This window comes from Podarcis tiliguerta (assembly GCF_965153285.1).
Source record: "Podarcis tiliguerta genome assembly, chromosome: 7".
Classification (NCBI taxonomy): domain Eukaryota; kingdom Metazoa; phylum Chordata; class Lepidosauria; order Squamata; family Lacertidae; genus Podarcis; species Podarcis tiliguerta.
The window spans coordinates 76,621,603-76,642,814 of record NC_139540.1 but is presented as its reverse complement, the minus strand read 5'-3'; the positions used below and the strand labels follow the sequence as shown (position 1 = coordinate 76,642,814).

Here is a 21,212-nt window from a genome sequence, read left to right as displayed (position 1 = left end):
ATGCCAAAAATATTTGTTATTGTCTCCAAATTTGCTACTGCATAGACATGTCCCATACAGACAGCAGGTTTCATAATAATGTCATCAAATCCATGAAAATAAAAGGGAAAAAAACTCAGTAGAAACTGCTTCACAATTAAGCCCCAACTGCGTCTGCAATGTGCAACAATGATTCAAATTTGCAATATGCCACTTGATGCCTTAGAATGTGGAACATGATGAGATTAAAGGAGCAATCCTAAACATGGGAAGCCAGTGTAATTTATGCTGCTTTAATTTACACCAGATCCAAGCTTTGATCAGGAGTAGGACTACCGCCTAAGCTTAAGCCTTTAAAATACTGTTTGAGGTACACCACCGGTTTTTTGCCAGTGTACATCCTGCCTAATCTAGCTCCTTCCCCAGGAATGCCCATTTTTAAGGGGTTAAAGGTAAAGGTAAAGGTAAAGGTACCCCTGCCCGTACGGGCCAGTCTTGACAGACTCTAGGGTTGTGCGCCCATCTCACTCAAGAGGCCGGGGGCCAGCGCTGTCCGGAGACACTTCCGGGTCACGTGGCCAGCGTGACATCGCTGCTCTCACTGGTGTAAATTCTGCTGGTCTTGGCTGATATGGCTTAGCCTCACCTGAGCCAGGTTGAGGAAGTTACACTGATGTATCTCTGGCTTAGCTGGGGTTGCAAACTTGCCAGAAGGCCAGAGATTTGTCACGTGCTATCTCGCTCACCTTGGCAGATCTAGGGTTGGGACTGTGCTCTAAGCCAATTATAGTAAATGCACACAGAATGCACAATTCTTTGGGATTGCATTTTGAAAATAATGTGTCAGCTATTTCTGTGTAGGTAAAGCATGGTCTGCAGAGGTACCCACAGAAGTAAAGGTGCAGATTTTACACATTCCTAATTGTGATAGTGCTATATAAGTGGATTAGTAAAGGTAAAGGGACCCCTGACAGTTAGGTCCAGTCACAGACTACTCTGGGGTTATGGCACTCATCTCGCTTTACTGGCCGAGGGAGCCGGCGTTTATCCACAGACAGCTTCCAGGTCATGTGACCAACATGACTAAGCCGCTTCTGGCAAACAGCACACAGAAACGCTGTTTACCTTCCCACCAGAGCGGTACCTATTTATCTACTTGCACTTGACGTGCTTTCAAACTGCTAGGTTGGCAGGAGCAGGGACCAAGCAACGGGAGCTCACCCCGTTGCGGGGATTCGAACCCACACATGATAAAATTAAACATTAATAAACATCTCCTAAACTAATGTATAAACACAAAAATGTTGTCATTTTGTTCTGCTGAATTATTCCTTTAATATTGCATTGATGTTATTAGCTGTATTCCACACAAACATAAATTATAAACTCAAACTCTGTAAGCAAAACCACGTGTGCGTGAGATTCATTTTCAACCAGAATATGCCCTTCAAAACGGCACTTGGGATAAATGAACCCTTCTCAAAACATACCTGGCTATAGTTCTGTATCGCAGCTCTGGCTTGACTGCTGCGGGCTGGAAGCTGTGAGGCTGCTGAATCACCGAGGGCAAGGGTCTGGTTGCTATGGTAGCTAGATGGATACTGGAAAGACCCTTCAGGTTTGGAATTGAGCTGAAGTGCACTCTGGGATAGAAGGTTGGGCCCTGTGTTGAAAGCAATTTGGAGCAGTCAGTGAGCACCACAACGGAGAGAAAGAATGCATTTATCACATTTGATTCCTGCTTTCTGCAGCTTGTCATTTCGGCAATAAGATCGGGTCCTGTAATTTAAAGTGGCACTTATTACTTAAACATCATTATTTTGTCTTTCTCAAGAAGAGCGCAGTATGTTGAGCAACTAAAAAGTGTTACTTCATTGAACTTAATGGAGGGCGGAGGGGGAAAAAACCTAACCTCATTTTGCGATATGGAATAGACAGGGCAGGGCAGAATGAAGCATTGAAAGAAATAGGAGACTGCTGCTGAAAGTACTGTAGCAGGCAGCCCAGTACCAGGTTATCCCTCCTGCTCTATTCCACACTTTCATTTGATTGCATTCTGCTTCCCCTCGTTTCTGACACCATCACATCCCTAGCAGCCAATGGTGTGGAATGAGGGTGGGAAAATGCGCATTATGGCTGCATTCACACCGCAGTTTCCACACATTCCCACATTGCATTTTACTTTCCTAGTTTCATAAACCCTTCATGCCAGCCTTCCTCAGCCTAGATATTTTGAACTGCAACTCCCATAATCCCTGACCAACAAACCAATGTCAGAGATGGAGTGCTGGGTGGGCTACATGAACAATCAGTATGATCTAGCAAGGTTTCTCGTATGACTTAATCCTCCATCTCAATTGCCAAAAATTCTGTTAGCATGGAAAATCATGCCACATTCTTTGCTGGACCACCAAACCACAGCATTCTGAGTGAGATCTCAAGAACTAGTGTACCGCAGAGGCCCAGAAATGGACTACAAAGTCCTTGATTCAAATGTTGTCTATGCCGCGAACTCATCAGATGCTTTTAGGCAAGCCATATTACCCTTAGCCCATCTGGAATCTGAGAATCCAAACATGAATTTAGCTAACTGTTACTGAGATAATGTTCATGAAAATATCGGAATCCTCTAAGGTGCTGTAGAAATGCCAAGCATTATTATTTATTAGTGTTTTTATTAACCACCTCCTCCTTTTATTCTGCCCTTGAGAAAATGGGTTCAACTGTTAACTTCGTCTGAGGAGTAAAGCTCAGCACCCCAGAATTAATTTCCCATATTTTCTTCTTCTCCTCATTGTAGATATTATTTTTTATCTCGATTATGGTAAGGTTTATCCTTTCTTCCTTTTCTGTTCCTTTTATATATATATATATATATATATATGCTTTCGTAGATTTTCACGGGTACAGGAATGCAGGTTTTGGTGTCCTCGGGTGTCTTCCCGTGTAAAAGTTGGGGTGTCTAGGCGACGTTTCGACGAGGTCTCACTCGTCATCTTCAGGCTGGTGCTTTCGGCTTCTTGTTACTGGAACAGAGCTCTGTTCCAGTAACAAGAAGCCGAAAGCACCAGCCTGAAGATGACGAGTGAGACCTCGTCGAAACGTCGCCTAGACACCCCAACTTTTACACGGGAAGACACCCGAGGACACCAAAACCTGCATATATATATATATATATATAAAAGCCAGGCTTTTTACTCAGATGGTAATGACAATGTAATGTCAGGTTATTTACATGATACCATATCATTACCAGATAAATGCACGATTAATTTGGTCCTCTAAATTACACTGCTTCTTATGCAGTAATTACTTTTAGATTTACTAAGCCTAATTACACAATAATCTGCTGAAGCTTGTAGCATATCTGAACACTCCATGTTATTTACTTGACTGGTACATGGTTCCTCCTGTGTGTGCGTGTGCGTGCGCATGCTATATGTTTCATTGCATTTCAATATGTATATTTATGTTTCATTATATATGTTCATGCAAATATTTCTATTCTTTTAAAAGATTGGGTGGGGGGGATTGATAGGGGCAGAAAGGTATAGAAGAAGAAAAAGAAATATGGAAGAAGACACACAAATACAATCTGCCTAAAGGTAAAGGGACCCCTGACCGTTAGGTCCAGTCGTGGCCGACTCTGGGGTTGCGGCGCTCATCTCGCTTTATTGGCCGAAGGAACTGGCGTACAGCTTCCGGGTCATGTGGCCAGCATGACTAAGCCGCTTCTGGCCAACCAGAGCAGTGCACGGAAACGCCGTTTACCTTCCCGCTAGAATGGTACCTATTTATCTACTTGCACTTTGACGTGCTTTCGAACTGCTAGGTTGGCAGGAGCAGGGACCGAGCAATGCGAGCTCACCCCGTCGCGGGGATTCGAACCGCCAACCTTCTGATCAGCAAGTCCTAGGCTCTGTGGTTTAACCCACAGTGCCACCCGCGTCCCTTTACAATCTGCCTAGGGAGCTGCTTTTCAACAGAGCTGTTTTACTGCTGGGGTATTGCTTGGGCCAGGCTTGTTCGGGTATCTTTATTTTGTATTTTTGGTATGATTTACGTGGAAATTGTTGTGTACTTTTTTGGTGTTTTATTTGTTGTTTATGACTAGGTTTCCTGTGTGGTGTTTTTGTATTGTGTAACATTTTCATGTTGTAAGCTGCCTTGAGCATGGTTTTAACCATGGGAATGCAGCATACAAAGAAAATAATATGGAACATGCTAAAGTATAACTGACGACTCTCATTGCAAGCTCCCTTTAAAGTGAAATGCATCATGCTGATGTCCTGGAAAATGGACGGACTCTTCCTCTACCCATTTGTTTCTGGCAATGAATGCCTGGAGCAAGAGGAGATCTTCCCTTGAGATCCTCCAGAAAACCTGATCTGAAAATGGGAAGATATATCAAAATAGATAAACTTCACATGCACATTGCGTATAGTATCCCAAATTCCAAGCGGTGTCTTAATGTGTATGTCATTTCTTTTTTCCCCTTTTAAATAAGACAGCATTACCACAGTCATTCTTTATTCTTGTAGGGAATGTTGGGGGATAATGGGAGATTGTTTACCATAAAAAGGAGGGAATAGAAGGTAAGTGTTAAAACATAAACAAACCCTGAGTGGAATTTGCTGCCAAGGAGTGTGGTGGAGTCTCCTTCTTTGGAGGTCTTTAAGCAGAGGCTTGACAACCATTTGTCAGGAGTGCTCTGATGGTGTTTCCTGCTTGGCAGGGGGTTGGACTCGATGGCCCTTGTGGTCTCTTCCAACTCTATTATTCTATGATTCTATGATTTAGTTAAAACGTTCAGAGGACATTACAAAGTCCAAGTGGTCCGTGTGTGTATGTGTGAATAGTTTACTGTGAGCTTACCCACTTTGCTCCTCCCTCTTAGTAGATGGAGGAAGCAAATCACCATCACTGGCATAGCATTATGTCCCAACCAGGGACCATCATTTGTCTCATTCCTAACTACCGTATTTTTCGCTCTAGAAGACGCACCGGACCACAAGACGCACCTAGTTTTTGGAGGAGGAAAACAAGAAAAAAAATATTCTGAATCTCAGAAGCCAGAACAGCAAGAGGGATCGCTGCGCAGTGAAAGCAGCGATCCCTCTTGCTGTTCTGGCTTCTGGGATAGCTGCACAGCCTGCATTCGCTCCATAAGACGCACACACATTTCCCCTTACTTTTTAGGAGGGAAAAAGTGAGTCTTATAGAGCAAAAAATACGGTATATTCTGTAGTCAAAGTTTGTTCTTGATTTACTGATCATGGCTTGGTAAGCAGAAACACAATCTCCAGTTAAATGTGGTTTATTTTCTCCACACAACAGTGAGGAGGAGCAAAGGAGCCCAGATCAGCACATTCAGGATAAACCATTTATAATGGCTCGCCATATTGAGCCAGTCTGTCTATACTGCATGGCCCTTCTTCTTCCTCACCACACCCCAAGGGCACACAAACACATCTGAGGCTTTTCTGTCTATGTGCTTATACCAGAGATAGGGACAAAAAGCAGGTATTGTATGGCAAGTTCTACAGGAGCTCTGTGTGAGACTGAGCTATATTTAAAACCCCCTGTTTGCAAGCTACTAAGGAGTCTCTTTAAAGAAAACAGACCACGGAGGATGTTTAGAGCAGTCATCTTATATCATTCACCTGTCAGGAACCCTTCTGGAGCTGGCTCACTACAGAAAAGCTTCAAGAATGATTTATTGTTACAGCTGCCTGCCATTCCTTTCACTCTTTTCTGCTATGCCACTTAGGCGTTACATAGGGCATGGAAGTGGGACTGGGAAATCTTCTGAAGACATTATCCGTACACTTACATAATAATAATAATAATAATAATAATAATAATAATAATAATAATAATATTTATACCCCACCCTCCCCAGCCAGAGCCGGGCTCAGGGCGGCTAACACCAGTAAAATTACAGTAAAAACATAATGGGGGAGGGGGAGGGGAAAAACCCAATTTAAAATATAGGTTAAAATGCAATTTAAAATGCAGTCTCATTTTAAAAGTAGCCTATAGATCAAAACCATAACGGGAGGGAAACATAAGGGTCAGACTGAGTCCAAACCAAAGGCCAGGCAGAACAGTTCTGTCTTGCAGGCCCTGTGGAAAGATGTCAAGTCCCACAGGGCCCTCTAGTCTCTTGTGACAGAGCGCTCCACCATGTCGGGGCCACTACTGAAAAGGCCCTGACCCTAATTGAAGGTCTGTGACGCCCTGCTCCCCCATTTTGTTGCTGGCGATTGCCTCCTATGGACTCAAATAAACATGGGATCTCTGAGTTTGCTCTTCCCTGAAGGAATGGTGATGGGGAGAGGCAGAACGGACTGTGTAAGATAAAAGATCTGCTTCTGATTTCTCTCAAGGACAATCACAAGGAGGGACAAATATATCTGAATAGCTCTTTAAACAGATTTATACATAATTCTCCCAGTTTTAGGTTTAGAAATGCTCTAAATCCATAGTTCCCAACTGGTGGTCGGTGGCCCCCAGGGGGTCCACATAACCTACCCAGGGGGCCCATGGCACATACCCATCAACTGTCTGGAGAATCCCATTTTGAGGGGTCATGCTCTTGTGTGAAAGCATGAGATCATGGCCGGATGCAGCTTTAAAACAAGTTAAAAGGAAAAAGAAATTAAAAACAAAAATCAACAGACTGTGTGTGGGGGTGTACCCTTAATTGCCTGCAGAGGCCTGGTGGAATAAAAAAGTTTTCAGCAGCCGTTTAAAAGTTGGCGTGGAATGCACCCACTGAGTAGCAATGAATTTTGCGTATCTGCACAGTTTGTGTCAAGGGACACCAGTGCTTAGCTCAGGGAGCAATTTCAGCTGCATGAAATGATGATAAAAGCAACGACAACAATAGTGTCTTTGAGCTTCTGCAGAGTGCCTTCCTGCTATCGCTGGAAACCATAACCAGCCTGGAAGGGCTTCTAGACAAAGACTGTGGCTGAACCCAAACATTTCTCTCTGTCTCTCTCATGAAGCACTGTAATCAAGATTTAGAAAACAAAAGAGAAGAACTAATGCACAAAGGCGAACGAATGCCTCAGACATATTCCATGTGACTTTAATTAGAGCATTATATGTGTTAAGCAATCCCCATGGAGCAGTCTGTCAAGATCAACAGCACAAGGTTACCCTGAAACCTTTGCTGGATTATGAGAAGGAAATAACTCTCACTGATTAACAGACTGCTAGCTCAAAAGATGCCAGATTTAATCTTATTCTACCCTTTCAACCATCTGACAGGTGGTTATTTTTAAAAAATGAGAGAACATGGACTGAATTGGCTTTTTACACATCTAACGATGCAGATGCGGGCCTTTTGTTGTGCAGCCTTTTTAATTCGTTCAGAGGAAGCGACAGGTAGAAGAAAAACATAATAAAAATCAAGACCAAATGCTTTTTCAGACGCAAACATCTGCTTTGTTAGAGATTCTACAATAGACATGGTTTTTGGAGTGTATTCACTGGGGAATTGCTGAAAGCACTCTATTAAACAGAGAGGCAAGTTGAAATGACTTAATAAAGTTTTGTATTGTACATATGCTGATTCCTTTCATTAAAATCAAATATGCCAGGCATCTGTTATAATGACTGTCGCTTTAGAGGATCACGTATTCCCATAAGATGGCTTTAATTCTAACTTTAAAGCAGAGTTTGAAAGAGCTGGACCCCAGAACTTGTTTCCTGTATCATCAGTTTACCATGTGCATGCAAATAGCCAGAGGAAGTCCTTTGTTATCCATACGATTCCTCAAACTTTAAATATATTGGCAGGGGGGAAAAACCCCAATATTTTAAGAGCTACTTCACAGGTGGGTTTCTGTATATACATAAAAATGAAATGTTTGCATTCAGCGAGAAGGTGTGTATCAGCTAACATATGTATTACACAAATATGTGCACCCGCTAATATGCAAAATTCTCCTTTCTGACTGAAGGTTTTACTGCAGTAGTTTTACCACAACAGCCTGTTGCATAAAGGGAAAAGTTCTGAGCTGAACAGGGTGAGTTGAAAATGCACAATACGTCTATTCCTAGCCACTAATTTGAGCGATTATGTTTGGATAAACCACGGACAATGGAAGAACATGGATGACATAAACCATCTGGCACACCAGCATCAACCTCAAGTAAGTTACCATGGGGCAGTAAATGTAGTTAAGAAACATCATCTCAAGAGTTAGTAATACTTTTAAAATTGCTCATTTTATAAGTCAAATGTAAGCCATACACATATATTTTCATTTTAAGTTATACATATACATTCATTGAACTTACAATTAAAAATACAAATGCAATTCTTTACATGTAGAATCCCCCCCCCCCCATGTTTCAACAAAAAGTATTACTTCTGTGGAAAACCAGAATATCTTAATCTACTTTGTGAGTAACAAATGTCTATATTTAGCTTGAGGAAAGCTCAGCTACAGATCCCTGATCATAAGGAAAATGTTGCGGCAAATAACTGTGCAACTTCCAGATATGAATTAGATATCGGTAGAAAATGACGTCAGTAATCACTCAGTGATTATGCCAAAGTCTGCCTCCTCACACTGCCCCATTTTGTGACTAGCTCTGCCCCATATCTCACTTTTGGGACTGGTAGGCCTCAGACATCTCATGTGGACCTTGGGGATAGAAAGGTTTATGAAATATACTCAGAGTCGCAAAGTGATTTCATGCTCTTTATTCAGCTCACAGTGGTGAGGAGAAATGAATGAAAGTCCCCTCAAAGTATCTGCTTTATATACATTATTTACACAATGGGCTGCACATGATTGGCTAATTCTGGAATTCTACTGTAAGCCAATCAGGTTGTGGATTCACTTATATCTGGAGCATGATTGGGTGGTTCCTGCCAACCAATCATACTGCTGCATTGTTCTAGGACCAATCAGACTGCTGCAATTTGGATCCTATTGTTCTAGGACCAATCAGACTGCTGCAATTTGGATCCTATCGTTCTAGGACCAATCAGACTGCTGCAGTTTGGATCCTATTCAACTCAATACGTAACAGTTTACAAGCCCTATATAGGGTATACTGAAAGCCCAATTCACTTTCTGAGGCAGGCAAAATGTCAAGCATCTAAATATTTTTAAAAACCAGAAGCTGGTTCCTAAACGTTTGATGTTACTAAACATCTCTCCACATTTCTACCATAGGCTACCTGCGCATAAAATAACCCCATGCTGTTTTCATCTGTATTGTGAAAGCAGCTCTAAAACAGCTTGGAGATTGTTATCCACACACACACATAGAGTGGGGTAGGAGAAAGGCAATTGCTCGCTGAATACTGCCGGTTTTCCGAAATGAAAGATAAAATAAGAACATCATAATGGCCCAGTATCCTTTCATCCTAAAAGCATATCATCTTCTGTGCAGACTGGGTTTTAATTTAAGGTAGGACACAATGAAAGGGACATTCTTTAGAAACTTACTTTCGGTAGTTGAATAGTCCTGTGGATCAAGTATTCCGGACTCTTGCAGAGATCTAATACAGGAGTCAACAAGTTCAAGACCTGTTGTGAGCTCATCTTCTATATCCTTCTGACCATCTGTAACAAAAGATTGTTTTAAACATTTAAATAATCTAAAATACAGGGAAAGTGAAGGTAGGCTTATTAAGCAAAAGCTACTGGGTAATGCTAGTCTGCAATGATCTTTACACTGCTGACCACAATCCAGTACTGAAGAGGCTAATGGGACGCGAGTGACACTGTGGTCGAAACCACTGAGCCTCTTGGGCTTGCCGATCAGAAGGTCAGTGGTTCGAATCCCCACAACAGGGTGAGCTCCCATTGCTCTGTCTCAGTGCCTGCCAACCTAGCAGTCTGAAAGCACGCCAGTGCAAGTAGATAAATAGGTACTGCTGTGGCAGGAAGGTAAACGGTGTTTCCGTACGCTCTGCTTTCTGTCACGGTGTTCCGTTGTGCCAGAAGCGGTTAAGTCATGCTGGCCACATGACCCGGAAAGCTGTGGACAAACACCGGCTCCCTTGGCCTGAAAGGGAGATGAGCACCACAACCCTATAGTTGCCTTTGACTGGGCTTAACCATCCAGGGGTCCTTTACCGTTACATTTTTAGTAAAGAGGCAAACTTAATGCCAATAATGTCTACGTGCTGGATGGTGACCAACATTCCTCTGGGAATGTTACGTGTCATATAATATTTTGCTCTTCCATTTATTTCAATATATGCTTTCTCAATAGGCAATAACTAAATGATAATCTTTTCTCTCTTTTCCGCCAAATCACACTTTAGCATATATACTTTTTCACATATAACAGCTGGACAATAAATGAGTTCTTCTGGTGTGGTGTTTGACACCCAGTGTTTGTCACTCATCCAGCTGGGCCTCAGCTGAGCCAGGATGGGGGACATAGGCTACCGTATATCTGGCTCCACCAAGGATGAGGAAGTTAAGCCAATGTTATGCTATAGGATCGCTCCTTAAATAAACAAACAAATAAATAAATAAATAAATACAATTCTGGTCAGTTAGGGAGACTGTACATTCCAATTTTAAAATCGTATTGAAAATACTGAATCCTTAATTTGCAGTCTTTCCCGTTATAGGAATGGGCCAGGGAACAGTCAAATAGTTGTTGTTTTTTTTTTGGGGGGGACTAAATTTTTGAATTAACAAAAAGATGGCCCCTTTGGGGTGCCATTGACACCAGCTGTGCCTTGGTAACTATATACAACAGCTCTGAAAGTTTCTCAGTGCCATAATACAGGATGTAAGTATTGTGGCCTAAATAGGTGAACAAGTTCGTAAGAAGAATCAACAGACTGGGAGAATGTCATACTGATCTGTAGTTCAGTTTATTGTCATTAAGGGACACAGACTTCCTAAACTGATGCCTTCCAGATGTTTTGGACTACAACTCCCATAATCCCACACCATTCGCCATGCTACCTGGGTCTGATGGGTATTGTAGTCCAAAAGATCTAGAGGACACAAGGCTGAGGAAGGTTGCCTTCATGGATAAACTCGTATATCTTTTTTTTATTTTATGATGTTAATCTTTCTTATTGCTAGTTTATTGTGTGTATAAAGCTGCTTTGACATTTTTTTCTATATTTTTAATACTTTAATTTTAACAAATCACTTCATGCTTGATTTATGAAAATCTGTTCAGGGTGGGTGTTGGGAAGTAAACAATTGGTAACTTCCTACTTGGTTTGATTTATGACTCAGAGGGTTCTGTGAGTAACTGATGTTCTGGGAATAGAGAAACATACCAAGTTGTTAACTGACATACTTGTTCGGCAATAATTTATACTGTTTCTATAAGATTATGGAAATGCTGTCTGGGAGAAGTATAACATTATCCCAATTATAAAATATTTGCAGCTTGGCTGCAGTATTTCCATAACAAAAGCACAGTTAGGGCAAAGCACCTGAAAACAGTGACTCTCCGAGAAAGAAAAGTTCAACACAGCATTCTACAAAATTATAATTTACCTTGTGTTTGCCAGTGAAACTGTTCTTCAGTTGAACTGCAGTGAAACGAAACAAAAACCATACAAAATATGTGTTAGAACTCAGAAAAGTCTCGGAGAATCTGTTTTTAACTATATGAGTTTGAAACCGAGTACTACATCTCTCACACTTGACGCTGTTTTCATTTTTAAACAAACTGGCAAGGACCCTATTTTGTACCTTCATTCATATGAGAGATTACCCACCGTTCTTCCCTCCATTGGCATTATTTTGCACTATACTGAAACCATTTCTAAAAGTCCCCCAATTCCCTGAAACAGATTTCAAGGGGCGATGCTCTCTACAAAGAAGGTAAAAAAGTCTGCTCCGTTCACAGAAGGAAGTTAGGATCCAAGCCATTGGATTAATATTAAGAAAAACATGACCAGAACCAAAATTAGGCAAAGAGAGCAATACTGCACTGTTTCTCAGAACATATACTAGCGTCAATAGTACCCAGCTGTCAAAAATACTGGAAATATTTGAATGCTCTCTTTTGCTACAATGAAAAATAAATTGTCTTTGTTACAAGTGAATACTAGCACACAGAGTGCCCATGCATAACTGGAATGGCCTGGGAAGGTGAACTTTCATGAAGGCATCCTCTGTTTTAAGGACTGCACTGCACAAGTCTGGTTTTAACATAAAGAACCATAAGAAAGGAGAATAGGAACCCATCAGCCGACTAAGCAAGAACTCAGGTTGTCTGTGTCTTGGCTCTCACAGAAGGACTTGGAGTACAGTTTCTGCCCAAAACTTCAATGCTCAAATCAGTACAGTGTGGAAGCAAAATGGAGTTCAAAGGCATGATGGGTGCCATGTATGGCTAGGCAAGCTAAGACGTTGATCCAAATAGCAACATGCTTTCCTGGGTCCCATTACATGGAATCAAGGGAAGCCCAACTTCAATGTCCCAAGCAGGATTGTCATTGGGACTGAGTTAGCAAATGGGAAATCCTTCGGAATCACTGGACCTGACTTATCTGTTTGTGCCTGCGCTGGCATTTCTGTGACTTAGGTGACAGAGGAGGCAACAGCTGTGGCTCAGAACCAGACTGAGTGGCAGATTCATCCTGAGAGGATGGGCTAAGGATGGGCTCTGGGTGTGCCAGAGACTCAAGAGGGTGCTGAGAATGGAGGCGAGGCTGGCAAGAGAACTGGGAGTTAAGTGGGTGCAGCGTCCCTGGGTGACAGAAGAGCAGACAGAGTGGAGCATTCTGACTGGAAATCAACAGGGAAAGTTAGATATGACATATAGGCCCATCTTGATGCCATTGGGAGTTTTCTTTCTAAATCAACAAACTTTTTTCAGCAAGGGGCCGGTTCACTGTCCCTCAGACCTTGGGGGGGGGCAGACTATATTTGGGGGAGGGGATGAACAAATTCCTATGCCCCACAAATAACCCAGAGATGCATTTTAAATAAAAGGGAAACATTCTACTCAAGTAAAAACACGCTGATTCCTGGACCGTCCATGGGCCAGAGAAGGTGATTGGGCTGCATCCGGCCCCCGGGCCTTAGTTTACCTAACCCTGTCCTAAATCTTAATAGCAGCAAAAGGTTAGGGGTTTTTCACTGGTATCACAGGTGCAGGGGAGAAGGATTAAACCTATCCTCAATACGTGCTGCAGAGCCAATGAAAATCCTACCCACCTGACAAAAATGAAAAACCCAGACCCTGACTCGCTCCAAGTTACCGTATTTTTTGCTCTATAAGACTCACTTTTTCCCTCTTAAAAAGTAAGGGGAAATGTGTGTGCGTCTTATGGAGCGAATGCACAGCTGCACAGCTATCCTAGAAGCCAGAACAGCAAGAGGGATTGCTGCTTTCACTGCGCAGCGATCCCTCTTGCTGTTCTGGCTTCTGAGATTCAGAATATATGTTTTTCTTGTTTTTCTCCTCCAAAAACTAGGTGCGTCTTGTGGTCTGGTACGTCTTATAGAGCGAAAAATACGGTAACTTGTTTAGTCTCAAGCGTAATTTGGCCCTCAGACATTGCCCTACTAGTGAGCAATGTCTGGAAAGAAAAAGAAAGAGAGTAATAACAGACACAAACTATTCCTAAGCATCAGCAGCAAAAAAAGAGAAGCATGACAATATCTCTTGCATTTTAAAATATTTGATGGGTAATTAAAAACAATTATCCCGAATCCCCTGAGTGTAATAACTTCCTCAGTGAAGATTAGTATTGCAACAATATGTGCATAAATATATAATAAAATTACGATACACAAACTATTTAACAACAACAGGAAATCCCTCTGAAATGTAACATTTGTATCTTTTAATCCTCAGATGAGGCCTTAGATAAAGTATAAAAATTAGGTCTGAAAAAGTAACATACAGCCGCCTCAGAACAGTCAACAAAGTTTTGTATCCTTGTGAATCCAGCTATGACTTTCCATCTGACTGTCCTCAATCTATCCAAATAACTTCTCTGGAGGGCTTTTAACTGCCATAACACAGAATATTTGTTCTGATGTTTAATCCCCAGTTCCAATCCTCTCCTGGAATTTTGTTTTTGAGAGATTACCTATTTCATCATAGTAAAGTTTCCCTGCTCGCGAAGGTCAGCGCCACAAGAAAGAGCTCTTTATCTGCCTCCATATTGCCAAATACACAATCCCTCCCCCACAGGGCCAACAACACCACAAAAATTGCCTATTATGATATGATTCACTTGAGTGAAATAAATGTGCCGTCCAAGGGGCTCCTGGAATTTGGAATTCTTGAGTAAAACTTCAACTATAACAAAACGCTTAATGTATCTAGTACTCCAATATTTCCCAAACCTTCCTCTATAATACTTAAATATAGTTCCTAGACACTTCTTCCTATATTATATTAAAAGCTAGTTTTCATTTTGTCACACTTCGTCTACCCTTATCCAAATGTCCACAATAAATTCTGTGGCCCTGTGTACCACAGCACCTTCTAGCTTCCTGTCATTCCAGTCGAAATCCCAGTCCCCACTGCTATCTGCTGCATATAAGGGAGGAATACTGCATTTCTTAAAGTTAGGGGCCACAATTCTATTCCCCTATAGAAAGGACATGGAGCACATGTGCACAAGCCATGATAATTATGGTTTAAGGTTTGGGCCCAGCCCCTCATAAACCACTGCCCTGAGTCTGGCCCTGGTGCACACTTGCCAGTGGCCTGCTAGCCCCTGACACCTACTGTACAAAGGGGAAGGAATCACATTTGTTGCTCTGCCCCAGTGGCGTAGCGTGGGGGGTGCAGGGGGGGCCGGCTGCACCGGGCGCAACATCTGGGGGGGGTGCGCGCTCGCACTCGCAGCTCTCTGCCCCTACCTGGCTCACTCACTCTCTCTCACTGCAGTGCTGGCTGTGCGAATCCGATCCGAGCCGCCGGGTCGCCGCCCACTGTGGAGGGGAGGGTGCCAGGCGTGTGGTGCGATGCGGAGAGAGAGCGAGGGACTATCTGGGGGAGGGACAGTGCAGCGGGGGGGGGGGGCAAATTACTTGCCTTGCCCCGGGTTAGGGGGCGCAAATTACTTGCCTTGCCCTGGGTGCTGACAACCCACGCTACGCCACTGCTCTGCCCACTTTCATCCCGGGTGCTACCCAACACCAGCTTGTGGCTCCCAAAAGGCTGCCCAAATGGAAATGCGGCCCATGGTTTGAAAAAGGTGCCCCATCCCTGCCTTCAAACAATACCTGCCAGAGTCAAAAGAATGTTAATAGCCCTGTGCAGTCAGCGGATTTTTTTTTCCAATTGGAGCAAATTGTTAGAAGATTGTTTCTTTATATAAAGACCACTCTGGGGTGTGCTAAAGAGGCAGAGGCACGTGTTTTTGAAAATATGACATGTGGGGGGAGGGAGATGTAGAAAATGGCAGAGAGGAACCATGCTGAGCTTTGAACTTTGTAAGCTAATAGCATCTGGGCATGTAAGAGTGTTTCTCACTGGGCATCTGATGTGGAAAGGAGTGCTGCTGTTGGAGGATATTTAAAATATTCCTATATTATAGAAACACATTACGTTTTCAGTCACTACTTCTTCGTAAGAGAACCAGTGCTGGGTAAGTGCTGTCTGTGGAACTTCTCGCACAGTTCAAAGAACTGGGATGTGCATAACAAAGCAATATAGACCCTGGTGGAATCTACACACATATAAAAAACGTTGTGAATGTTTTTTGTTTTTTTAAAAAATGTTTTGAAAAATATATTGCATTTGCCATAGCTCACCATCGCCATCTAGTGTCACATTTGTATAATGCACTTTACAACACACTTAAAACGTTTTATTTGCAGCTGTTTAGTGAGTCAAAGTTCTTCAAATTAAAACCATTCACTGTTCTTCCACTGTGATAAAAGCGAAGGTATAAGCTTTCAGAATACAACTCCTGGTTCATTCAGACAGAATGGTAACATTTTGTTTCATCATTAAAATCCACAGAGATTTTACCTAGGGTATTCACTGGGGAGCCATCCCAATAATCTTGCACATCAGAATCAGTAATCGCCACTAAAGAGACCACTCAAATTACTTACTGTAGCATTTAAGACTCTTATTTCAAACTCAATGTATTTTTATCACTCAACGGGATTTCTAATGAATCCCAATAAGGAAAGAGTTCTGAGTCAGCTGTTGAGTGAGGGATATAAATATTGATCACAGCTAAAGTTTGTTATTAATCAATAACTGGAGTATTTTCTTTTTATTTGGTATCCGTTTGTGCTCCCTCAAGGTCATCATGGATTGAAAGTTAATTTGCTCTACCTGCCATGATCTGCCCATTGGTTTTAACCTTTCAGACATCCTTTTGAAAGAAAGCAAATCCTATTATTTTTAAATGGTCCCTCACACCATGTTTCTTACAGGGATTTGATCTGATAATCTTGAATAAAATGCCTCCCTGAATGATCTAAAATGTTTTTCTTGAACCTTCAATATTATTGTTCAGTAGTAATCTCTCTCTCCCACATTAGAAACTTGTGTAGTAGCTGCGAGTGCCATAGCAGTCTTGGCTGTTTTGGCTACTAGAGACATATTTGTCTGAGCTATACTTGGGCAGTGGTTTGAGTTACAATCCTAACATTTAACAAAAAACATACTTTTCGCTGATTCACACTTCTGTCTGAATTCAGCACAGCTTTGTCTACATTAGAAAACAAACTGTAAGGGTGCTGGGAATTATAGCTCTGTATGAGGGGCAAGTTCCCATGATTCATAGAATCATAGAATCATAGAGTTGGAAGAGGCCACAAGGGCCATTGAGTCCAACCCCAATGTGCTTCAAATGTATGGTGTGTATACCATCTAACAGTCACATATGAGGCTAGAATAGCAAGAAAAAGTACACATGGTGGCTGAACACGCTTGATAAATACAATTGTAGTATTGCTATGAAATCTCATCTAGTTAATTAATTTGACCATTGTAATAATCTGAAGGAAATCAAAATGGCGAGGAACACCTAATATATAAAGAATTGCCAAAACCTATGAATGTGTAACCAGCGCATCAAGTGCAATGTGCTTAATGTGTACCTTATTAGGCATGTTAAATTAACTGCTGTTGCTCTCACACAAGCCAGTGCATCAGGTAAAGCTATCATAAGTCTTCATCACCAACAGTTAATGTGAGTACTAAAAAATGTTTTTCTGTCTAAATCTATACTGATGGCATTATATTTAATTCTAGCCTGTGTGTTGGCACTGCAAACTGTCTTGTAAATTACAAACAAAATGTGACAATAGGGAGTATACTCAAGTGACGTTCTGACATAGTTAAAGAAGTGCACTTTTTAATTATGGTGATGTTAATGTCTTGTAGCTCAGTACAGTGATTCATCAGGAAAATCAACATAGCTAAATTGTTAAGTAAGTCATGGGGGTTGCACAGTAGTGCTGAATAAATGAGCCTTCCATTGTCTTACTGCTTAATTTATCTTTCTTTGTCACTAACTTATTTGTAAAACATCTATTCCTGCATATATTTTTCTTAGCATGAACAGATTATGTCATTTCTCATGGGGTTTTTGACACTACAGGTTTCTGTGCATCCCTTTTCAATTCCCTCATATACAGAAGGTGAGACGTACCCATAGAAAACAATGGAGAAACGTAAGATTTCAAGGTATCTTGGTTTAGGCACAACGATTGGGTCCAGCCCTCCCCCACCCACATAAGTAAACAAACAAACTCACACCACAATGGAGGTGTACAAAACTCAGTGACCATGAAACAGGATTTGGGAATGAGCAACCCACACCCTAAGAGGAATGTAAAAGAAAAATTGGTAAGGTTGAGTGTCTTAGCAGTAAAAAAACAAACAAAAAACCCTACTTGTTCAATTAACACATCAGTTGGTAATTAAAATATTTATATAGCATTTCAATTCAAATATGATAATTCTACATAGCAAATACTGTAATAGTGTATATATAGCACATTTTAATTGTTCTGGGCATTTCACATGCATAAAGCAATAGTTCTATGATTCATCAAGGTAAATCTTAAATTATTTGCATATTGTTATTGAATTTTATGTCAGGATTAAAAAAACAACACACTTCACCTCTTCATATCTGTGCTGCAGCAGAAACCCTTTATATTGTGCCATAGGCACGGGCCAGATACTAGGAGTGGTGTTATTGTAATTTATCATACATTTACATTGAATAAAGGCATGTTGTCTTCCCAAATATTCAGTCTAAAAAACACCTCATTATTTAATTTGACGTATTTAGCCTATACAGTATTCACAACTGAGACAGTGTTGTTGTTGTTGTAACAATTTATGCCTATAGCTGGTTATAGATTAGTGTAAGAAAATGAATTGACCAGGGGGTGATGGTTAAGTGACCTAATATGGCCACTGGTCCCATCACCTCCTGGCAAATAGAAAGGCAAGAAATGGAGGCAGTGAGAGATTTTACTTTCTTGGGCTCCATGATTACTACAGATGGTGACAGAAGCCACGAAATTAAAAGACGCCTGCTTCTTGGGAGAAAAGCAATGACAAACCTAGACAGCATCTTAAAAAGCAGAGACATCACCTTGCCAACAAAGGTCCATATAGTTAAAGCTATGGTTTTCCCAGTAGTGATGTATGGAAGTGAGAGCTGGACCATAAAGAAGGCTGATCACCAAAGAATTGATGCTTTTGAATTATGGTGCTGGAGGAGACTCTTGAGAGTCCCATGGACTGCAAGAAGATCAAGCCTATCCATTCTTAAGGAAATCAGCCTTGAGTGCTCACTGGAAGGACAGATCCTGAAGTTGAGACTCCAATACTTTGGCCACCTCATGAGAAGAGAAGACTCCCTGGAAAAGACCCTGATGTTGGGAAAGATTGAGGGCACAAGGAGAAGGGGACGACAGAGGACGAGATGGTTGGACAGTGTTCTTGAAGCTACCAGAATGAGTTTGACCAAACTGTGGGAGGCAGTGGAATACAGGAGTGCCTGGCGTGCTCTGGTCCATGGGGTCACGAAGAGTCGGACACGACTAAATGACTAAACAACAACAACAAGAAAATGAGTTGACCAGAGGGTGATGGTTAAGTGACCTAATTTTACTCTCCGTTACATCACAATAAATCTTGGGAAACATCGGTGACATTAAAATCCGGCTTTGTGAGTTAAAATGTGCAATAGTCCCTTTCCCACACATTCTTCAAAAGTGTTAGAGAAGTATTTTCTGTACTGGCTTTACAGCATCACTTTCTGCCTCTTTAGGATCCCATCTCAGCTTCTCCATGAGCCTCCTACTTTTCTGCTCATGCCTGCCTTCCTAACAGCTCCTCCGTGGGCTGCACTCTGATCTTTATAAAAATGGACTGATGGATCCACATCTGTCACTGCAATTGCAGCTTAATCTTTTTTAGGTTTAGTACAGTCCACTTACATGAATAACCACTTAATGAAAAGACTTGTTCAGAACACGATGACAGGTCCAAGCCAACATTTATCAGGCTTGTGTTGTAAAGAGAAAATGCATTCCACACATCGAGCAGTATGTGGTATTTTGCAGAAACCATTAAAGCTCTAACTTCAAAGGTTCGCCTTGCCAGCCACCTAATTCGTCTATAAACATGGGATGGTGTGCTGTATTTAAAATGTATAATGTCCAAAATAAGCATTATAAATACAATTGCTTAGACCGAAACTAGCAACCCTCTATCGTCACGGAGGAGGCTGTTTTATAATATCATTAGCTCATGTCAGACAAAAGCAAATTTGCACCACTTTGTCAATACCAGGGGCATTAATACTTTATTCCTGATTGTTCCTTGCATATTGGTTCCAGTGTATCTACAGCATATTAAATACTTTGATTAAGGGAGCAATACAACCCACAACCATGTATTTCTGCTCTGTTTATAGAGTATATACTAACCAATGTTGTTTGTCACTATCTGTGTTTCCAAGTTATGGTTTTGTTTTGTTTTATAAGAAACCCAAATTGACAGATTCGCCCATCCTTAGTAACAACAAAGAGAAGAATGATTTAACGAAGAAGTGGTTTTTTTGGGTGGGGTAGGGAGGGGGCAAGACTAAGAGCGCCGCTCAGAGCTTTCAGTTTTTAGTAAGCTTTTCCACTGATATTACTGTCCATACTTTTTGCCTCCATGGGGATAGATGTAGATTGTCCAGACCAGTGTTAGAAACAGAGATATGAAAGCTAGGATCTGAATAGCACCTTAAACCTAGGTTATGGGAGCAATAACGGAATGTCTAGGTGCACTTTTTAATAACAAGAATACAAAGCTGAAAATGAATGAACTGCAGCTAAGATCTTATGTACATTTTTCGAGGCTGCCGAGAGCGAAACACTGCCTTTCTGTAAGGCCATCTGCGAGGCGGAACCTATCAGCTTGCCTGATGCTGCAGTGATCTCTTGGAAGTAGAGTGGGGAGGAATTTCTCTTCCCACACCCTCAGGGCCAGCAGTGGCAGTTTTCATCTGAAATCTTAGGCGCAGTACTGTGCCCAGAGCTCAGAAACTGCTCGCATTTATGAAATTCCCTTTTGCAAAACGCGCCTAGAACAATGGGAGTTTCGAATGCTGGTTCAGATTCTCCCCCCCCCCCCCCAGTTTTAAGCAATCAATTACTTTGCTGCTATGAGTAAATAATGCCATCAATTCTTCATACTAATCTTTTTGTTTTTCATGAAAAATAGACAGTAAACCAAGTTGTGCTATACACTGGGCTGCTTGGTGTGTGATGAAACTCAGTCCTTGTTTTCAGGGGGACCTCACAGGAACTCAGTTCTGATACCTTCTTCATTGCCATTCTAAGAGAACAAGGGAGGTGTTCATGGTGAGTTCTATCACCTCTTTTTTCTAGAAAAATAGAACTGAAGAGACTTATTTCCATAGAGGCTGCTGAACTGTATTACATTCCCACCATATATGGCACACTTATTCTAAGTTCACTACACTTTCTCCAGCACAAAGGAGACGCTGCTGGATTAACCCAGTGTTTGCATGTTATTTTAAACCATAGCTAATGGTGGTTTAACATGAACAGCCTATTGCTGCATGCTCAAAAGTCTTGACAAAATGTATGAAGAGGAATTATTAGCGCTACTAACATTCCCGACACAGAGTATCAGAAACTGACCCACCCCCAAAATCACACCTAAATCAATTGTTTAGACGTTGGGTTCATTTCTGGTCAAAATGTATTCTGTGTATAATGTATGAGTCTTACTGTCATGCAAAAGATGAAATT

General features: G+C 41.6%; 1 protein-coding gene across 1 annotated transcript in view; it reads right to left on the bottom strand.

The window, feature by feature from the left end:
- Window positions 1-21,212, bottom strand: part of LOC310682053 (catenin delta-2-like) — a gene marked incomplete at its 3' end in the record, with an annotated part of 259,259 nt that overhangs the window by 13,080 nt on the left and 224,967 nt on the right. Inside the window, exons 4-6 of the mRNA XM_083450298.1 lie at window positions 11,487-11,521; window positions 9,456-9,572; window positions 1,470-1,642 (exon numbers count right to left, since the gene is read on the bottom strand). Of these exons, the coding sequence (XP_083306424.1) occupies window positions 1,470-1,642; window positions 9,456-9,572; window positions 11,487-11,521 (325 nt within the window). The remainder of the gene's footprint in view (window positions 1-1,469; window positions 1,643-9,455; window positions 9,573-11,486; window positions 11,522-21,212) is intronic.